At 38.6% G+C, this 17,096-nt stretch overlaps 1 protein-coding gene across 1 annotated transcript in view; it reads right to left on the reverse strand.

Moving 5' to 3' along the window:
* Window positions 1-17,096, reverse strand: part of plcb2 (phospholipase C, beta 2) — a gene marked incomplete at its 3' end in the record, with an annotated part of 75,907 nt that overhangs the window by 23,685 nt on the left and 35,126 nt on the right. The window contains exons 16-21 of the mRNA XM_079833971.1: window positions 16,197-16,293; window positions 9,296-9,380; window positions 9,081-9,205; window positions 5,561-5,712; window positions 5,269-5,433; window positions 5,082-5,181 (exon numbers count right to left, since the gene is read on the reverse strand). Of these exons, the coding sequence (XP_079690097.1) occupies window positions 5,082-5,181; window positions 5,269-5,433; window positions 5,561-5,712; window positions 9,081-9,205; window positions 9,296-9,380; window positions 16,197-16,293 (724 nt within the window). The remainder of the gene's footprint in view (window positions 1-5,081; window positions 5,182-5,268; window positions 5,434-5,560; window positions 5,713-9,080; window positions 9,206-9,295; window positions 9,381-16,196; window positions 16,294-17,096) is intronic.

The raw sequence follows: 17,096 nt of genomic DNA on the forward strand, positions 1-17,096 counted from the left end.
TTTAAGTCATAATTTCAAATTTATGTCATAATTATCACGTAGTATGTCATAATTTTGACTTTTCTTCTCATAAATATGACTGAGTATGTCCGAATTTCGACTTTTATATCATAATTATGGGATAAAAGGTTGTAATTATGACATACTAAATCATAATTATGGGATAAAAGGTTGGAATTATGACATACTAGTAAATCATAATTATGAGATCCTAAGTCATAATTATGATACAAATGTCAAAATTATGAGATAAAGTCAAAATTATAACTTTAAATCATAATTTTGAAGTCATAATTTTGAGATTAAAATGTCATAAGTGTGACATGAAAGTCATAGATTTGGGATAAAAGGTTGTAATTATGACATACTAAATCATAATTATGAGATACTGAGTCTCAAATTTTGATATTAAAAAGTCACAATTATGATCATGTATACTATTTAAGTCAAAATTATAACTTTAAATCATAATTTTAACATCATAACTTTGAGATAAAAAATAAAAAATTGACACATCAAGTCATAATTATGACATACTAAACCATAATTGTGACATACTGAGCCATCATTTTGAGATTAAAGTCATAATTATGACATAAAAATATATAAATTATGATATACTAACTCATACTTATGCGATAAAATGTTGTAATTATGACATACTAATAAATCATAATTATAAGTCATAATATCATGAGTCTTTGACATAACTGACGTTTTTAAGTCATAATTTCAAACTTATGTCATAATTATCTGAATCATAAAAATATATAAATTATGACACTCATACTTATGCGATAAAATGTAATTATCATAATTATAAGTCATAATATCTCATAATACTAGTAAATCATAATTATGAGATACTAAGTCATAATTATGATATAAAAGTCAAAATTATGAGATAAAGTCAAAATTATAACTTTAAATCATAATTTTGAAGTCATAACTTTGAGATCAAAATTCAAACTAAGTAAATTTTGAGATTAAAATGTCATAAGTGTGACATGAAAGTCATAAATATGGGATAAAAGGTTGTAATTATGACATACTAAATCATAATTATAAGTCATAATATCATGAGTCTTTGACATAACTGACGTTGTTAAGTCATAATTTCAAACTTATGTCACAATTATCACGTAGTATGTCATAATTTTGACTTTTCTTCTCATAAATATGACTGAGTATGTCCGAATTTCAACTTTTATATCATAATTATGGGATAAAAGGTTGTAATTATGACATACTAAATCATAATCATGGGATAAAAGGTTGGAATTATGACATACTAGTAAATCATAATTATGAGATCTTAAGTCATAATTATGATATAAATGTCAAAATTATGAGATAAAGTCAAAATTATAACTTTAAATCATAATTTTGAAGTCATAACTTAGAGATCAAAATTCAAGTACATTTTTAGATTAAAATGTCATAAGTGTGACATGAAAGTCATAAATATGGGATAAAAGGTTGTAATTATGACATACTAAATCATAATTATGGGATAAAAGGTTGTAATTATGACATACTAGTAAATCATAATTATGAGATCTTAAGTCATAATTATGATATAAATGTCAAAATTATGAGATAAAGTCAAAATTATAACTTTAAATCATAATTTTTAAGTCATTACTTTGAGATCAAAATTCAAACTAAGTAAATTTTGAGATTAAAATGTCATAAGTGTGACAAGAAAGTCATAAATGTGGGATAAAAGGTTGTAATTATGACATACTAAATCATAATTATGAGATACTGAGTCTCAAATTTTGAGATAAAAAAGTCACAATTATGATCATGTATAATATTTAAGTCAAAATTATAACTTTAAATCATAATTTTAACATCATAACTTTGAGATAAAAAAATAAAAATTGACACATCAAGTCATAATTATGACATACTAAACCATAATTGTGACATACTGAGCCATCATTTTGAGATTAAAGTCATAATTATGACATAAAAATATATAAATTATGACATACTCATACTTATGCGATAAAATGTAATTATCATAATTATAAGTCATAATATCTCATAATACTAGTAAATCATAATTATGAGATACTAAGTCATAATTATGATATAAAAGTCAAAATTATGAGATAAAGTCAAAATTATAACTTTAAATCATAATTTTGAAGTCATAACTTTGAGATCAAAATTCAAACTAAGTAAATTTTGAGATTAAAATGTCATAAGTGTGACATGAAAGTCATAAATATGGGATAAAAGGTTGTAATTATGACATACTAAATCATAATTATAAGTCATAATATCATGAATCTTTGACATAACTGACGTTGTTAAGTCATAATTTCAAACTTATGTCATAATTATCACGTAGTGCGTCATAATTTTGACTTTTCTTCCCATAAATATGACTGAGTATGTCATAATTATCGCGTAGTATGTCATAATTTTGACTTTTCTTCTCATAAATATATGACTGAGTATGTCCGAATTTCGACTTTTATGTCATAATTATGGGATAAAAGGTTGTAATTATGACATACTAAATCATAATTATGGGATAAAAGGTTGTAATTATGACATACTAGTAAATCATAATTATGAGATACTAAGTCATAATTATGATATAAAAGTCAAAATTATGAGATAAAGTCAAAATTATAACTTTAAATCATAATTTTTAAGTCATAACTTTGAGATCAAAATTCAAACTAAGTAAATTTTGAGATTAAAATGTCATAAGTGTGACATGAAAGTCATAAATATGGGATAAAAGGTTGTAATTATGACATACTAAATCATAATTATGAGATACTGAGTCTCAAATTTTGAGATTAAAAAGTCACAATTATGATCATGTATAATATTTAAGTCAAAATTATAACTTTAAATCATAATTTTAACATCATAACTTTGAGATAAAAAAATAAAAATTGACACATCAAGTCATAATTATGACATACTAAACCATAATTGTGACATACTGAGCCATCATTTTGAGATTAAAGTCATAATTATGACATAAAAATATATAAATTATGACACTCATACTTAAGCGATAAAATGTAATTATCATAATTATAAGTCATAATATCTCATAATACTAGTAAATCATAATTATGAGATACTAAGTCATAATTATGATATAAAAGTCAAAATTATGAGATAAAGTCAAAATTATAACTTTAAATCATAATTTTGAAGTCATAACTTTGAGATCAAAATTCAAACTAAGTAAATTTTGAGATTAAAATGTCATAAGTGTGGCATGAAAGTCATAAATATGGGATAAAAGGTTGTAATTATGACATACTAAATCATAATTATGGGATAAAAGGTTGGAATTATGACATACTAGTAAATCATAATTATGAGATCTTAAGTCATAATTATGATATAAATGTCAAAATTATGAGATAAAGTCAAAATTATAACTTTAAATCATAATTTTTAAGTCATTACTTTGAGATCAAAATTCAAACTAAGTAAATTTTGAGATTAAAATGTCATAAGTGTGACATGAAAGTCATAAATGTGGGATAAAAGGTTGTAATTATGACATACTAAATCATAATTATGAGATACTGAGTCTCAAATTTTGAGATTAAAAAGTCACAATTATGATCATGTATAATATTTAAGTCAAAATTATAACTTTAAATCATAATTTTAACATCATAACTTTGAGATAAAAAAATAAAAAATTGACACATCAAGTCATAATTATGACATACTAAACCATAATTGTGACATACTGAGCCATCATTTTGAGATTAAAGTCATAATTATGACATAAAAATATATAAATGATGACATACTAACTCATACTTATGCGATAAAATGTTGTAATTATGACATACTAAATCATAATTATAAGTCATAATATCATGAGTCTTTGACATAACTGACGTTAAGTCATAATTTCAAACTTATGTCATAATTATCGCGTAGTATGTCATAATTTTGACTTTTCTTCTCATAAATATATGACTGAGTATGTCCGAATTTCAACTTTTATATCATAATTATGGGATAAAAGGTTGTAATTATGACATACTAAATCAAAATTATGGGATAAAAGGTTGGAATTATGACATACTAGTAAATCATAATTATGAGATCTTAAGTCATAATTATGATATAAATGTCAAAATTATGAGATAAAGTCAAAATTATAACTTTAAATCATAATTTTTAAGTCATTACTTTGCGATCAAAATTCAAACTAAGTAAATTTTGAGATTAAAATTTCATAAGTGTGACATGAAAGTCATAAATGTGGGATAAAAGGTTGTAATTATGACATACTAAATCATAATTATGAGATACTGAGTCTCAAATTTTGAGATTAAAAAGTCACAATTATGATCATGTATAATATTTACGTCAAAATTATAACTTTAAATCATAATTTTAACATCATAACTTTGAGATAAAAAAATAAAAATTGACACATCAAGTCATAATTATGACATACTAAACCATAATTGTGACATACTGAGCCATCATTTTGAGATTAAAGTCATAATTATGACATAAAAATATATAAATTATGACATACTCATACTTATGCGATAAAATGTAATTATCATAATTATAAGTCATAATATCTCATAATACTAGTAAATCATAATTATGAGATACTAAGTCATAATTATGATATAAAAGTCAAAATTATGAGATAAAGTCAAAATTATAACTATAAATCATAATTTTGAAGTCATAACTTTGAGATCAAAATTCAAACTAAGTAAATTTTGAGATTAAAATGTCATAAGTGTGACATGAAAGTCATAAATATGGGATAAAAGGTTGTAATTATGACATACTAAATCATAATTATAAGTCATAATATCATGAGTCTTTGACATAACTGACGTTGTTAAGTCATAATTTCAAACTTATGTCATAATTATCACGTAGTACGTCATAATTTTGACTTTTCTTCCCATAAATATGACTGAGTATGTCCGAATTTCGAGTTTTATGTCATAATTATGACATACAAAAGCATGTTTTTGTTTCAGTATCTTTTGTGGCAGAAATGCTTTGATGGAAAGCCAGTGAAGATCCTGGTGTGTGGTCAGTCTCACCTGTCTGAAGAGCGTCCAGAGGGAGGATCCGGTGACCTAAGAACTTCCCGCCCTCCTCCTGAACCACCAGCCTGAGGTAGGCCATCTCCGGCAGCAAGATCTGCTCGACACAACAGAGACCCTCAACATTATGAAGCCTGCATAATATTCATAATCTCACCAGCAGAGGACGATTACACCAGCTGACCTTCTCAAAGACGAAAGGCTCCTCGTTCCACTCTGGGTTGATGGCGTTGGGTGTGGGGCTCCATTTGGTGCGGTATTTGCGTTTGGGATCTTTCGGCAAGCCGATGAGCTCGACCTCCACTCCGGTTTTCACACTCTTTTCCGACAGGAACTGACCGGAGTAAATCTGGAACACGGGATGGAATTGTCTATGTCTGGTTTCTATTGTTCTCGCTCGACAAACCTTTTCGGCTCCAGGGATTCGAAGGAGGAACTTTGCTTTACAGTGTCATATAGGAGGAGTTATGAGTTACCTTAATGGTGAGGGTGCTGGCGATAATGGTGTCAATCCTGTCAGTGAAGGGATCGAACTTCTTGTCGTTCCGACGGACCACGTCGTGTTTGAGCAGGTATCCCGTCCTCCCGTTAAACTCGAACAGAGCCATGTTCAGCTGCATGGGGAAATCTACAGCACGATACGATTCAAAACTCACACATTCGCAGAAGAAAGAGTCACATAAAGAGCTGATCTGAGGACAGTTTTTAAAATGCGCAGAAGTACTGTCATCAGATTTACACAGAGCCCCTTTGACGGTAAATATTTATTTGTAAAATAAACAATATTTGTATGTTCACGGTTCTCTGATGTTGGTTAATGGAAGTATTTTATATTTTTTATTGATTTATTTTTTGTTGATGAACGCAACACACGCCTCGCGAGCAGCAGGACTTTTATTATGACACAGTCTCCGGCGCCACTTCCTCCGCTCATGAGTGTGAGGTAACGCAGCTCTGTTGATCATATTACACACATCTGAGTGTGTTGATGATGTTCTGACGTGACTCTGTGCGTTCTCTCGGCGGCTGCTATGACACTTGTTCACACTGCAGTGAGAGGAAAGCGTTTCTGCAGAATAAAACCGCAAACCGAGAATAACGCAGATATGATGTCATCGACAGGCCACGCCCTCTCACGTCCCGGTTCCTCGGGTTAAAATAGCATCACACGATTTACAAATAGTTGGAAACATTTGGGATATTGAAAGTACTCAACTGAACAAAATATATAACACTGGCCTAGTGGTTGTTGTTACAAAATGTTACATAGTGCAGCTTTAAATGTTAATAATTTATTTAAATTTGACATTTTTTTATGATTAAATGAATTATTAGCTTTTCATCAACTGATGTTTGCATGTTTATGGTTCACTGATGTCAGTTAAAGGTCACATGACATACAATAAACAAATATATACACACACACACACACATATACATATATATAATATATATATAAAATATTTACTTACAAATATGTTCTTATTGTTTTTTAGGAATTGATTTAATGTGATTGTGTTGTGTTTTAATTTAATATAATGCATTTAAATGTGACATTTTTAGACATTATTAGGTTTTAGAGCTTAGATCGGGCTCAAAAATATCAAGCCCGACCCTACCCGAGCCTGTGAATGTTTTAGCTGATTTAAACCAGATCATTTTTTAATACGTGTGCTGGTGGGCGTTCTGACGAGAACCAGTAATGAGCGGAGCGGAGCGGTGTGACACTCATGAACATGATGTAAAATTATGTTTAATCCCGCTCAGACATGACATTTTTCTGTACTGTAGCCTACTATACTTGTTGTAGCTTTAAACAATGTATTTTGTTTCATATTTATGTTTAAATATTATAATGTTATTTAAAATTTCATCTGATTATGAAAAGTGCATAGATGCGAGTGTGTCAGAAATGATGTTGACCACTTCATTAAGTTTTGTAGAAAGTATTTCTTTAAAGTGAATTACATTTTTTATGAATTGTATCTTAATTTTAATCAATGTTTCATTTTCATTTAATAAATAAGAAGCGAATAGGCGATAGCAGACAATAATCGTGACATGGAGGCGCCGGCGCGATCACTTGCATTGCTCTTGAACACGTCTCATAAATAAACCCAAACTCAGCCTCACAGACATGAGAAATATGTGTGTAGAAAGCTTGAAACGTCCACTTTTAAACTAAACAATTAGAAAAGAAAAGAAATAGGCTAGTTAAAGGGTAACTTCAGTGATTAAGCTTTGTATTTAAACTGGGTCATTTATGCAGTAGAATTGTGAAGTTATTTTTGAATTTGGTGCCTTCTAGACTGAGAAAAGACAGAAAATGTATTATGTATTTTTTTTCACCGTTGTTTTGATCTCCATAGTAATACAATCATTTCGTTCAGTTAGAGAATAAACACTACAATTAAAAACTGAACGCGTGTTTTCAATAAAGTGTGAGTGAGCCGAACGAAAGTCACGTCACAGATGCAGCAGGAGTCAGATTTCATTCCTCTCGAAGAGCTGAGCAGAGCTGAGGTAACGTTAAGCACCAGTCTGGCACGTTTTCAGATCACATATGGAAGCTAAACTATCACAGGAATTCATTGAAAAGTTGAAACACTCACTTTGCTCTGCACCGCTCCGTTATTTTGAATGTCCGTGTGGCCGTCAGTGTCTTACATTCTGTGAGTGAGATCTCTCCCCTATGGGCGGGTTGATAACATGCGGAACAGCTCCATCTAGTGGCTGTAGTCTTTGCCTCTGGCCAAAAAATCCTCCAATGACGCGAAATAACGATATTTGCGTCATCGGAGGATATTTTCCAGAAATAAAATGCATAATTCAGGGGGATATGAGGGGGGAAAGTACCATAGTTTGAATCTACTACCGGGTTTCTACTGATACAAAGTCTAATGCTAAACCACTGAAGTTACCCTTTAAGCAAAGCGCAGTGTTCACGCGAGCAGCTCATGATGGCGTCTCAGAGCGGTTCTGTTCTGCTTCATCACTGCGTGTGCTGTGAGTTTAACACACATTTTAGACTAATCCTGACTTGTGCAACTTTGTACACATTTGATTCTTAGTTGTAGTATTAGTTCTTACTGTGCTAAAAAATTTATATATTATTTCTGATTATGGCATAGCTTTCTGCCCACCCAATTAGGCTAATAAAGTAATGATAAAAAAAACAAAACACATATATATATATTAGGGCTGTCAAAAGATTAATCGGGATTAATCGCATCCAAAATAAAAGTTTGTGTTTACATCATATATACTTGTGTGTACTCTGTTAATTATTATTTATATATAAATACACACAAAAGCATGTATATATTTAAGAAAAAAATATTATTTTTATATATAAAACATTTATATTTATATATATTATAGATTATATAAATGTATATACAGTATATACATGCAAATATTTCTTAAATATATACATGAATGTGTGTGTATTTATATATAAATAATAATTAACAGAGCACACACACACATATATTATGTAAACACAAACTTTTATTTTGGATGAGATTAATCACGATTAATCTTTTGACAGCCCTAATATATATATTAGTGATGTCAAATCAATTAATCATGATTGATCTCATCTAACATAAAAGTTTGTGTTTAATATGTATGTGTTTTATTTACATATATATATATATGTATGTATATATACATACAGAAACAAACACACACGGACACACACACATAGCTATATATTATATAAACACAAACTTTTATTATAGAATCAGTTAATCGCGATTAAACTAATACTATAATTAAACTAATTAAACTAATATATATTATAACAGTTTAAATAAAAACATTTATTTAAATTTTTTAGGACACTTTTTTTTTTGATTGTGTTATGCTTTACTTATTTAAACTTGATTTAATTAATCGTTAGTTTAGCTTCTCTCCCATGTGCTAATGTAAAGACGTTCGGAGTGACAGACACTGGAGTTTAGTGTCTCAGTTCATCGTCTGTGGTCGACTCACCCATAGTCTGGTAGTTGAGCGCCACGAACTGACAGCCGGCGGTCCAGAAGGGCTGAGGGCTGTAGTTTGAAGAGTCCACACGGGTCCCTTTAGGGTAGATACGACTCATCTGCCTCTTATTATATCTACAGTCATCAGTATAGGAAAGCACTGACACGCACACACACGAGAAAACACACTTCAGTCGTTTGAACCTAATTCAGAGGAAAGGATACTCCACCCATTCCACAGCGTTCTTCGCAATCAAACTCTCTCCTTTGGTTTCCACGAAGGACGAGATGACAAAACTCTTGTTTTTCTCTGTATTAGGACAGAAGCAGAAGTAAAAACACAGATTCAAAACCTTTAGAGTAGAATTATACAGACATAGTTTGTCAGCATTATGGGATAGAAGGCATTATGTGCACCGATCAGGCATAACATGCTGCATAAACAGCCCTGACCCGTCGAGGCATGGACTCCACTAGAAGGTGTGCTGTGGTATCTGGCACCAAGATGTTAGCAGCAGATCCTTTAAGTCCAGTAAGTTGCGAGGTGGGGCCTCCATGGATCGGACTTGTTTGTTCGGCTCATCCCACAGATGCTCGATTGGATTGAGATCTGGGGAATTTGGAGGCAGAGTCAACGCCTCAAACCATTCCTGAAGCATTTGTGCTTTGTGGCAGCGCATTATCTGCTGAAAGAGCCACAGACACCAGGGAATACCGTCTCTGTGAAAGGCTGGACATGGGCTCAACAATGCTTAGGTAGGTGAGACGTGTCAAAGTCACATCCACATGGATGGAGGACCCAAGGTTTCCCAGCAGAACATTGCCCGAAGCATCACCAGAACTGACCCTGTGGCCGGTTCTCCACTTGTCCTTCATGACCCTGTGGCCGGTTCTCCACTGGTCCTTCATGACCCTGTGGCCGGTTCTCCACTTGTCCTTCATGACCCTGTGGCCGGTTCTCCACTTGTCCTTCATGACCCTGTGGCCGGTTCTCCACTGGTCCTTCATGACCCTGTGGCCAGTTCTCCACTGGTCCTTCATGACCCTGTGGCCGGTTCTGCACTGGTCCTTCATAACCCTTTGGCCGGTTCTCCACTGGTCCTCCATGACCCTGTGGCCGGTTCTCCACTGGTCCTTCATGACCCTGTGGCCAGTTCTCCACTGGTCCTCCATGACCCTGTGGCCGGTTCTCCACTGGTCCTCCATGACCCTGTGGCCGGTTCTCCACTGGTCCTCCATGACCCTGTGGCCGGTTCTCCACTGGTCCTTCATGACCCTGTGGCCGGTTCTCCACTGGTCCTTCATGACCCTGTGGCCGGTTCTCCACTGGTCCTCCATGACCCTGTGGCCGGTTCTCCACTGGTCCTTCATGACCCTGTGGCCGGTTCTCCACTGGTCCTTCATGACCCTGTGGCCAGTTCTCCACTGGTCCTTCATGACCCTGTGGCCGGTTCTGCACTGGTCCTTCATGACCCTGTGGCCGGTTCTGCACTGGTCCTTCATGACCCTTTGGCCGGTTCTCCACTGGTCCTTCATGACCCTGTGGCCGGTTCTCCACTGGTCCTCCATGACCCTGTGGCCGGTTCTCCACTGGTCCTTCATGACCCTGTGGCCGGTTCTCCACTGGTCCTCCATGACCCTGTGGCCGGTTCTCCACTGGTCCTTCATGACCCTGTGGCCGGTTCTCCACTGGTCCTTCATGACCCTGTGGCCGGTTCTCCACTGGTCCTCCATGACCCTGTGGCCGGTTCTCCACTGGTCCTTCATGACCCTGTGGCCGGTTCTCCACTGGTCCTTCATGACCCTGTGGCCGGTTCTCCACTGGTCCTTCATGACCCTGTGGCCGGTTCTGCACTGGTCCTTCATGACCCTGTGGCCGGTTCTCCACTGGTCCTTCATGACCCTGTGGCCAGTTCTCCACTGGTCCTTCATGACCCTGTGGCCGGTTCTCCACTGGTCCTTCATGACCCTTTGGCCGGTTCTCCACTGGTCCTTCATGACCCTGTGGCCGGTTCTCCACTGGTCCTCCATGACCCTGTGGCCGGTTCTCCACTGGTCCTCCATGACCCTGTGGCCGGTTCTCCACTGGTCCTTCATGACCCTGTGGCCGGTTCTCCACTGGTCCTCCATGACCCTGTGGCCAGTTCTCCACTGGTCCTTCATGACCCTGTGGCCGGTTCTCCACTGGTCCTTCATGACCCTGTGGCCAGTTCTCCACTGGTCCTTCATGACCCTGTGGCCGGTTCTGCACTGGTCCTTCATGACCCTGTGGCCGGTTCTCCACTGGTCCTCCATGACCCTGTGGCCGGTTCTCCACTGGTCCTCCATGACCCTGTGGCCGGTTCTCCACTGGTCCTCCATGACCCTGTGGCCGGTTCTCCACTGGTCCTCCATGACCCTGTGGCCGGTTCTCCACTGGTCCTTCATGACCCTGTGGCCGGTTCTGCACTGGTCCTTCATGACCCTGTGGCCGGTTCTGCACTGGTCCTTCATGACCCTGTGGCCGGTTCTGCACTGGTCCTCCATGACCCTGTGGCCGGTTCTGCACTGGTCCTTCATGACCCTGTGGCCGGTTCTGCACTGGTCCTTCATGACCCTTTGGCCGGTTCTCCACTGGTCCTTCATGACCCTGTGGCCGGTTCTGCACTGGTCCTTCATGACCCTTTGGCCGGTTCTCCACTGGTCCTTCATGACCCTGTGGCCGGTTCTCCACTGGTCCTCCATGACCCTGTGGCCGGTTCTCCACTGGTCCTTCATGACCCTGTGGCCGGTTCTGCACTGGTCCTTCATGACTCTGTGGCCGGTTCTGCACTGGTCCTCCATGACCCTGTGGCCGGTTCTCCACTGGTCCTCCATGACCCTGTGGCCGGTTCTCCACTGGTCCTCCATGACCCTGTGGCCGGTTCTCCACTGGTCCTCCATGACCCTGTGGCCGGTTCTCCACTGGTCCTCCATGACCCTGTGGCCGGTTCTCCACTGGTCCTCCATGACCCTGTGGCCGGTTCTCCACTGGTCCTCCATGACCCTGTGGCCGGTTCTCCACTGGTCCTCCATGACCCTGTGGCCGGTTCTCCACTGGTCCTCCATGACCCTGTGGCCGGTTCTGCACTGGTCCTTCATGACCCTGTGGCCGGTTCTCCACTGGTCCTCCACATGCAAGATGGCGCCGCCGTGCTCGGTCGCCGTTCAGGTCGCTCCGCTAAGACTTTGCTTTTATTTATTATTCTACTCTCTTTTACTCTCTATTTTTTCCAACGGATCATCTGCTTTGATCTGTTACGACAGCAAAACACTTCTGGAAATTGGTTACCGCTACACTGACCTGTTTCAGGACACTTTCTCCAATCTTCCATCTGAGATTCGCCGGGACGCCGAGTTGAACAATGGCCACTCGAGTCGACGGCGAAGATTCAAAAAACACCGCGGGAAACGCGCTGGGATCCGCAACAGACTGAGAAAAAGAGCATTCAGTCCTCCTCTCCCGAGCATTTTGCTCGCAAATGTCCAATCCTTGGAGAATAAGATGGACGATCTTAGAGCCAGGATAAGTTTTCAACGGGACATGAGAGACTGCAACATCTATTGTCTGTCCGAAACATGGCTCACGCCAGCGGTCCCGGATACAGCCGTGACGCCGTCCGAGAACTTCTCTGTTTTTCGGATGGACAGAACAGCCGAGGCCGGGAAATCTAAAGGCGGTGGAGTGTGTTTCATGATAAACAAGAAATGGTGCGATCCTAGGAACATCTCCATTCTTTCGCGATCCTGCTCGCCTCACTTGGAACATTTAACTCTCATGTGCCGGCCTTTCTACCTGCCGAGGGAGTTTTCCTCGGTCATCGCTACTGCCGTTTATATTCCACCACAAGCAGACACGGGGCTGGCTTTATCTGCCCTCCATGATGTGACCAGCGGCTTCATAAACAAACACCCCGACGCTGCTTTCATCGTCGCGGGTGATTTTAACAAAGCAAACCTAAAGAAAGTATTGCCAAACTTTCACCAGCATGTCTCCTGTCCCACACGAGGAGCAAACACACTGGATCATTGCTACTCTCCGTTTAAGAACGCCTACAAAGCTCGTTCACAGCCAGCTTTTGGCAAATCGGACCATGCCGCCATTTTCCTCACACCGGAATATAAACAAAGGCTCGTTCAAGAGCCCCCGGTGAGGAGGGAAGTCAAACGCTGGTCATCCCATTCAGAGATCACGCTACAGGCAGCTCTTGATGACGTCGACTGGGACATGTTCCGCGCGAGTTCTGAAGACGTCAGCGAGTTCACAGAAGTGGCGCTCTGCTTTATTAACACACTGACAGAGCAAGCCACACAAACAATAACTATAACGTCCTTCCCTAATCAGAAACCGTGGGTGGACAGTTCAATTCGCACTGCAGTAAACTCGCGCACCACCGCTTACAATGCCGGTCTCCAAACGGGGGATATGAGGGAGTACAAAGCTTCATGTTACGACCTCCGGCGCGCCGTTAAAGCCGCAAAACTCCGCTATAAAGACCGAGTGGAATCTCATTTCCAACTCAACGACTCCCGGCGGATGTGGCAGGGACTGAGAACCATCTGTGCTTTTGGAACTAAATCCTCTGCAGAGGTGAGAGCTGATCCGTTGCTGGTGAACGAGTTAAACTCTTTCTACGCTCGCTTTGATGGTAATCGCGGCAGCGCGACTCCGGCGAGTGACGCGTCAGAGAGAGTCCCTCAGAGCAGCAACGGTCACGTGATCTCTGTCTCGGAGGACGAGGTTCGGAGGGCACTCAAACGTGTGGATGTCAGGAAAGCTGCTGGGCCGGATGGTATTTCAGGTCGTGTTCTGCGGTCCTGTGCTGATCAGCTCGCAGGGCTCTTTACATCCATATTCAACGAGTCCCTTGCTACATTTGTTGTCCCCACCTCCTTCAAACGATCCTCCATCATCCCTGTACCTAAGATCAGTAAACCCTCTTGCCTAAATGACTATCGTCCAGTGGCTCTCACATCTTTAGTCATGAAGGTCTTTGAGAGACTCATTAAAAACAACATTTGCTCCTCCATTCCTGACACTTTGGACCCTCTTCAGTTTGCCTATCGTCCCAATAGATCGACTGAAGATGCCATTTCTCACGTCCTTCACTCCTGCCTCACTCACATCGACAGCAAAAGTGGGAACTATGTCAGGCTGCTATTTATTGACTATAGCTCAGCCTTTAACACCATAGTTCCCATTAAGCTAACACACAAACTCCTGGATCTAGGCCTGAATTCTTCTCTCTGCCTCTGGATTGAAGATTTCCTCACTGGCAGACCCCAGGCGGTGAGAGTAGGCCAGTTCACCTCCACCACCCTGAGTGTTGGAGCTCCACAGGGCTGTGTGCTGAGTCCCCTGCTCTACTCTCTCTACACCCATGACTGTTTGTCCACACACAGCTCCACCTCGATCATCAAGTTTGCTGATGATACTGTTGTCCTGGGTCTCATCTCCAACAACAATGAGACGGCATACTTGGACGAAGTGGAGCAACTGACATCATGGTGCCAGGACAACTGTCTCTCTCTGAATGTTAACAAGACCAAAGAACTGATTGTGGACTTCAGGAAGAGACAGCATCGGTCATACTCCCCTCTCATGATCAGCGGGACACCGGTAGAGAGAGTGAGCAGCTTCAAATACCTGGGAGTGAACATCTCCGAGGATCTGACCTGGACTACACACATCCAGACACAGGTGAAAAAAGCCAGGCAAAGACTGTACCACCTGCGCCAGCTGAGGAAATTCAGGGTTTCACCAGCCATCCTGAAAACTTTCTATCGAGGGGCGATAGAAAGTGTCCTGACTCAGTGCATCACAGCGTGGTACGGGAACAGCACCAGTCACGACTGCAAAGCCCTGCAAAGAGTGGTGCGCTTATCCGAGCGCATCTCAGGCTCAGCTCTCCCGTCTCTGCAGGACATCTACACCAAACGCTGCAGAGGTAGAGCTACTAAAATCATCAGAGACATTAATCACCCTGCAAACTCTCACTTCACCCTGCTGCCATCTGGTAAGCGCTTCCGTAGCCTGATGGCAAAGACTGAAAGACTCAGGAGGAGTTTCTTCCCCCAGGCCATCAGACTCCTGAACTCAGTCACGTGACTCACTTCACCCCCGCACACACATAAACATACAGTCTTTTAACATTAACATCCACATACTGCAATTGCACTGCACTTTACGTCCCTATTGTTACTGCGTAACAACCTGTAATAAACCTTGCACATTATACTTCTTTATATATACATATTATATATTTTATGTTAACCACTTATTTTTAAGTCTACAGTTTATCTCACTTATCATATCCACATATTTTTTTATATTTTTATTTTTATCTTATTTCCTATTTTTATCTTTTACTTGATTTATTTATAATTCTACTTATGTTAATACTTTTTATTCTAATTTTATTCTATTTCTATTTAATTTCTTGTAACTGTTATTTGCACTGTCCATGGAGCGGACCTGTTTACATTTCACTGCCAGTTGTATATTGTGTATATAACTGTGTATGTGACAAATAAAACTCTTGAATCTTGAATCTTGAATCCTCCATGACCCTGTGGCCGGTTCTCCACTGGTCCTCCATGACCCTGTGGCCGGTTCTGCACTGGTCCTTCATGACCCTGTGGCCGGTTCTCCACTGGTCCTTCATGACCCTGTAGCCGGTTCTCCACTGGTCCTTCATGACCCTGTGGCCGGTTCTCCACTGGTCCTTCATAACCCTGTGAAAAACTAGCTCAAATCCTTACGCTCAAACTCGCTCAAATCCTTACGCTTGCCCAACTCTGAGGACAAAATGTTCACTTGCTGCCTAATATATCCCACCCACTAACAGGTGTCTCTCAGTGGTCATTATGTTATGGCTGATCGATGTATACAATATATATAATGCCAGACTTATTAGACAACCAAGGAAACATAAAGGTGAAATTTAAACCATTTCACTATATATTTGACTTTTTATATTTTGCACATTCATAGCTCAGATGGTGCTCATGGCTTATATGGTGTAATATTGCATCCGAGGGTGTTTTAGGTTTCATTTATTATATTTATAAATATGCAAGCATGCCAATAAAATCAGGTGTAACTCACTGGCTGCGTTCTCAAAAGAGATGAATTTGTTGGGCTGTACGTAGTTGACCAGGGCGGACATCTCCTCGTACGCTGTCACTTCCTGTCCAGCGGTACCCTGAGAGGAAACGGAAAATAATACATTTATCTCATGTCTTTATGAGTCATTATTCGTCGTTTAGCAAACAATCACTTATGAAAAGCAACAGTTTCACTGGAGTATAGAAAAGTGTATATAGAAATGAATGCTTTTATTCAGCGAGGATGCATTACATTGATCAAAAAGTGACATTTATAAAGTTACAAAAGATTATATTTCTAATAAAAGCTGCGCGTTTGAACTTTCTACTCATCAATGAATCCTGAAAAAATGTATCATTCCACAAAAATATGAATCGGCAGAACTGTTTTCAACACTGATAATAATCATAAATGTTTAGAATGATTTCTGAAGGATCATGTGACACTGAAGACTGGAGTAATGATGATAAATTCAGCTTTGATCACAGGAATAAATGACACTTTACTGTATATTCACATAGAGAACTGCTGATTTACATTATAATAATATTTCACAATTTTTTCTGTATTTACTGTATTTTTGATCAGCCTTGGTGAGCAGAAGAGACTTCTTTCAAAGACATTAAATAATCTTAGCGTTTCATTTTAACTGTAAAATAATAGGTTAACATTAAGTTCCAGTAGTATATTCAGGGAAAATGTCAAATCTATAACCAGACATTTCATGTAATTTTTTACAGTAAAATACTGTTAAATGTACAGTAAAAGTATAATTTACAGCAAAAAACTAAACTAAACTTGAATTCTCTCTGTAACACGTCACATTTTAAAGTATTTTGTTTGAATAATTATGTTTCGTAATAGTTTCTGTGATCAGTTATGCACATCTGGGTCACATCT

Source organism: Gobio gobio (assembly GCF_949357685.1).
Source record: "Gobio gobio genome assembly, chromosome: 13".
Lineage (NCBI taxonomy): Eukaryota > Metazoa > Chordata > Actinopteri > Cypriniformes > Gobionidae > Gobio > Gobio gobio.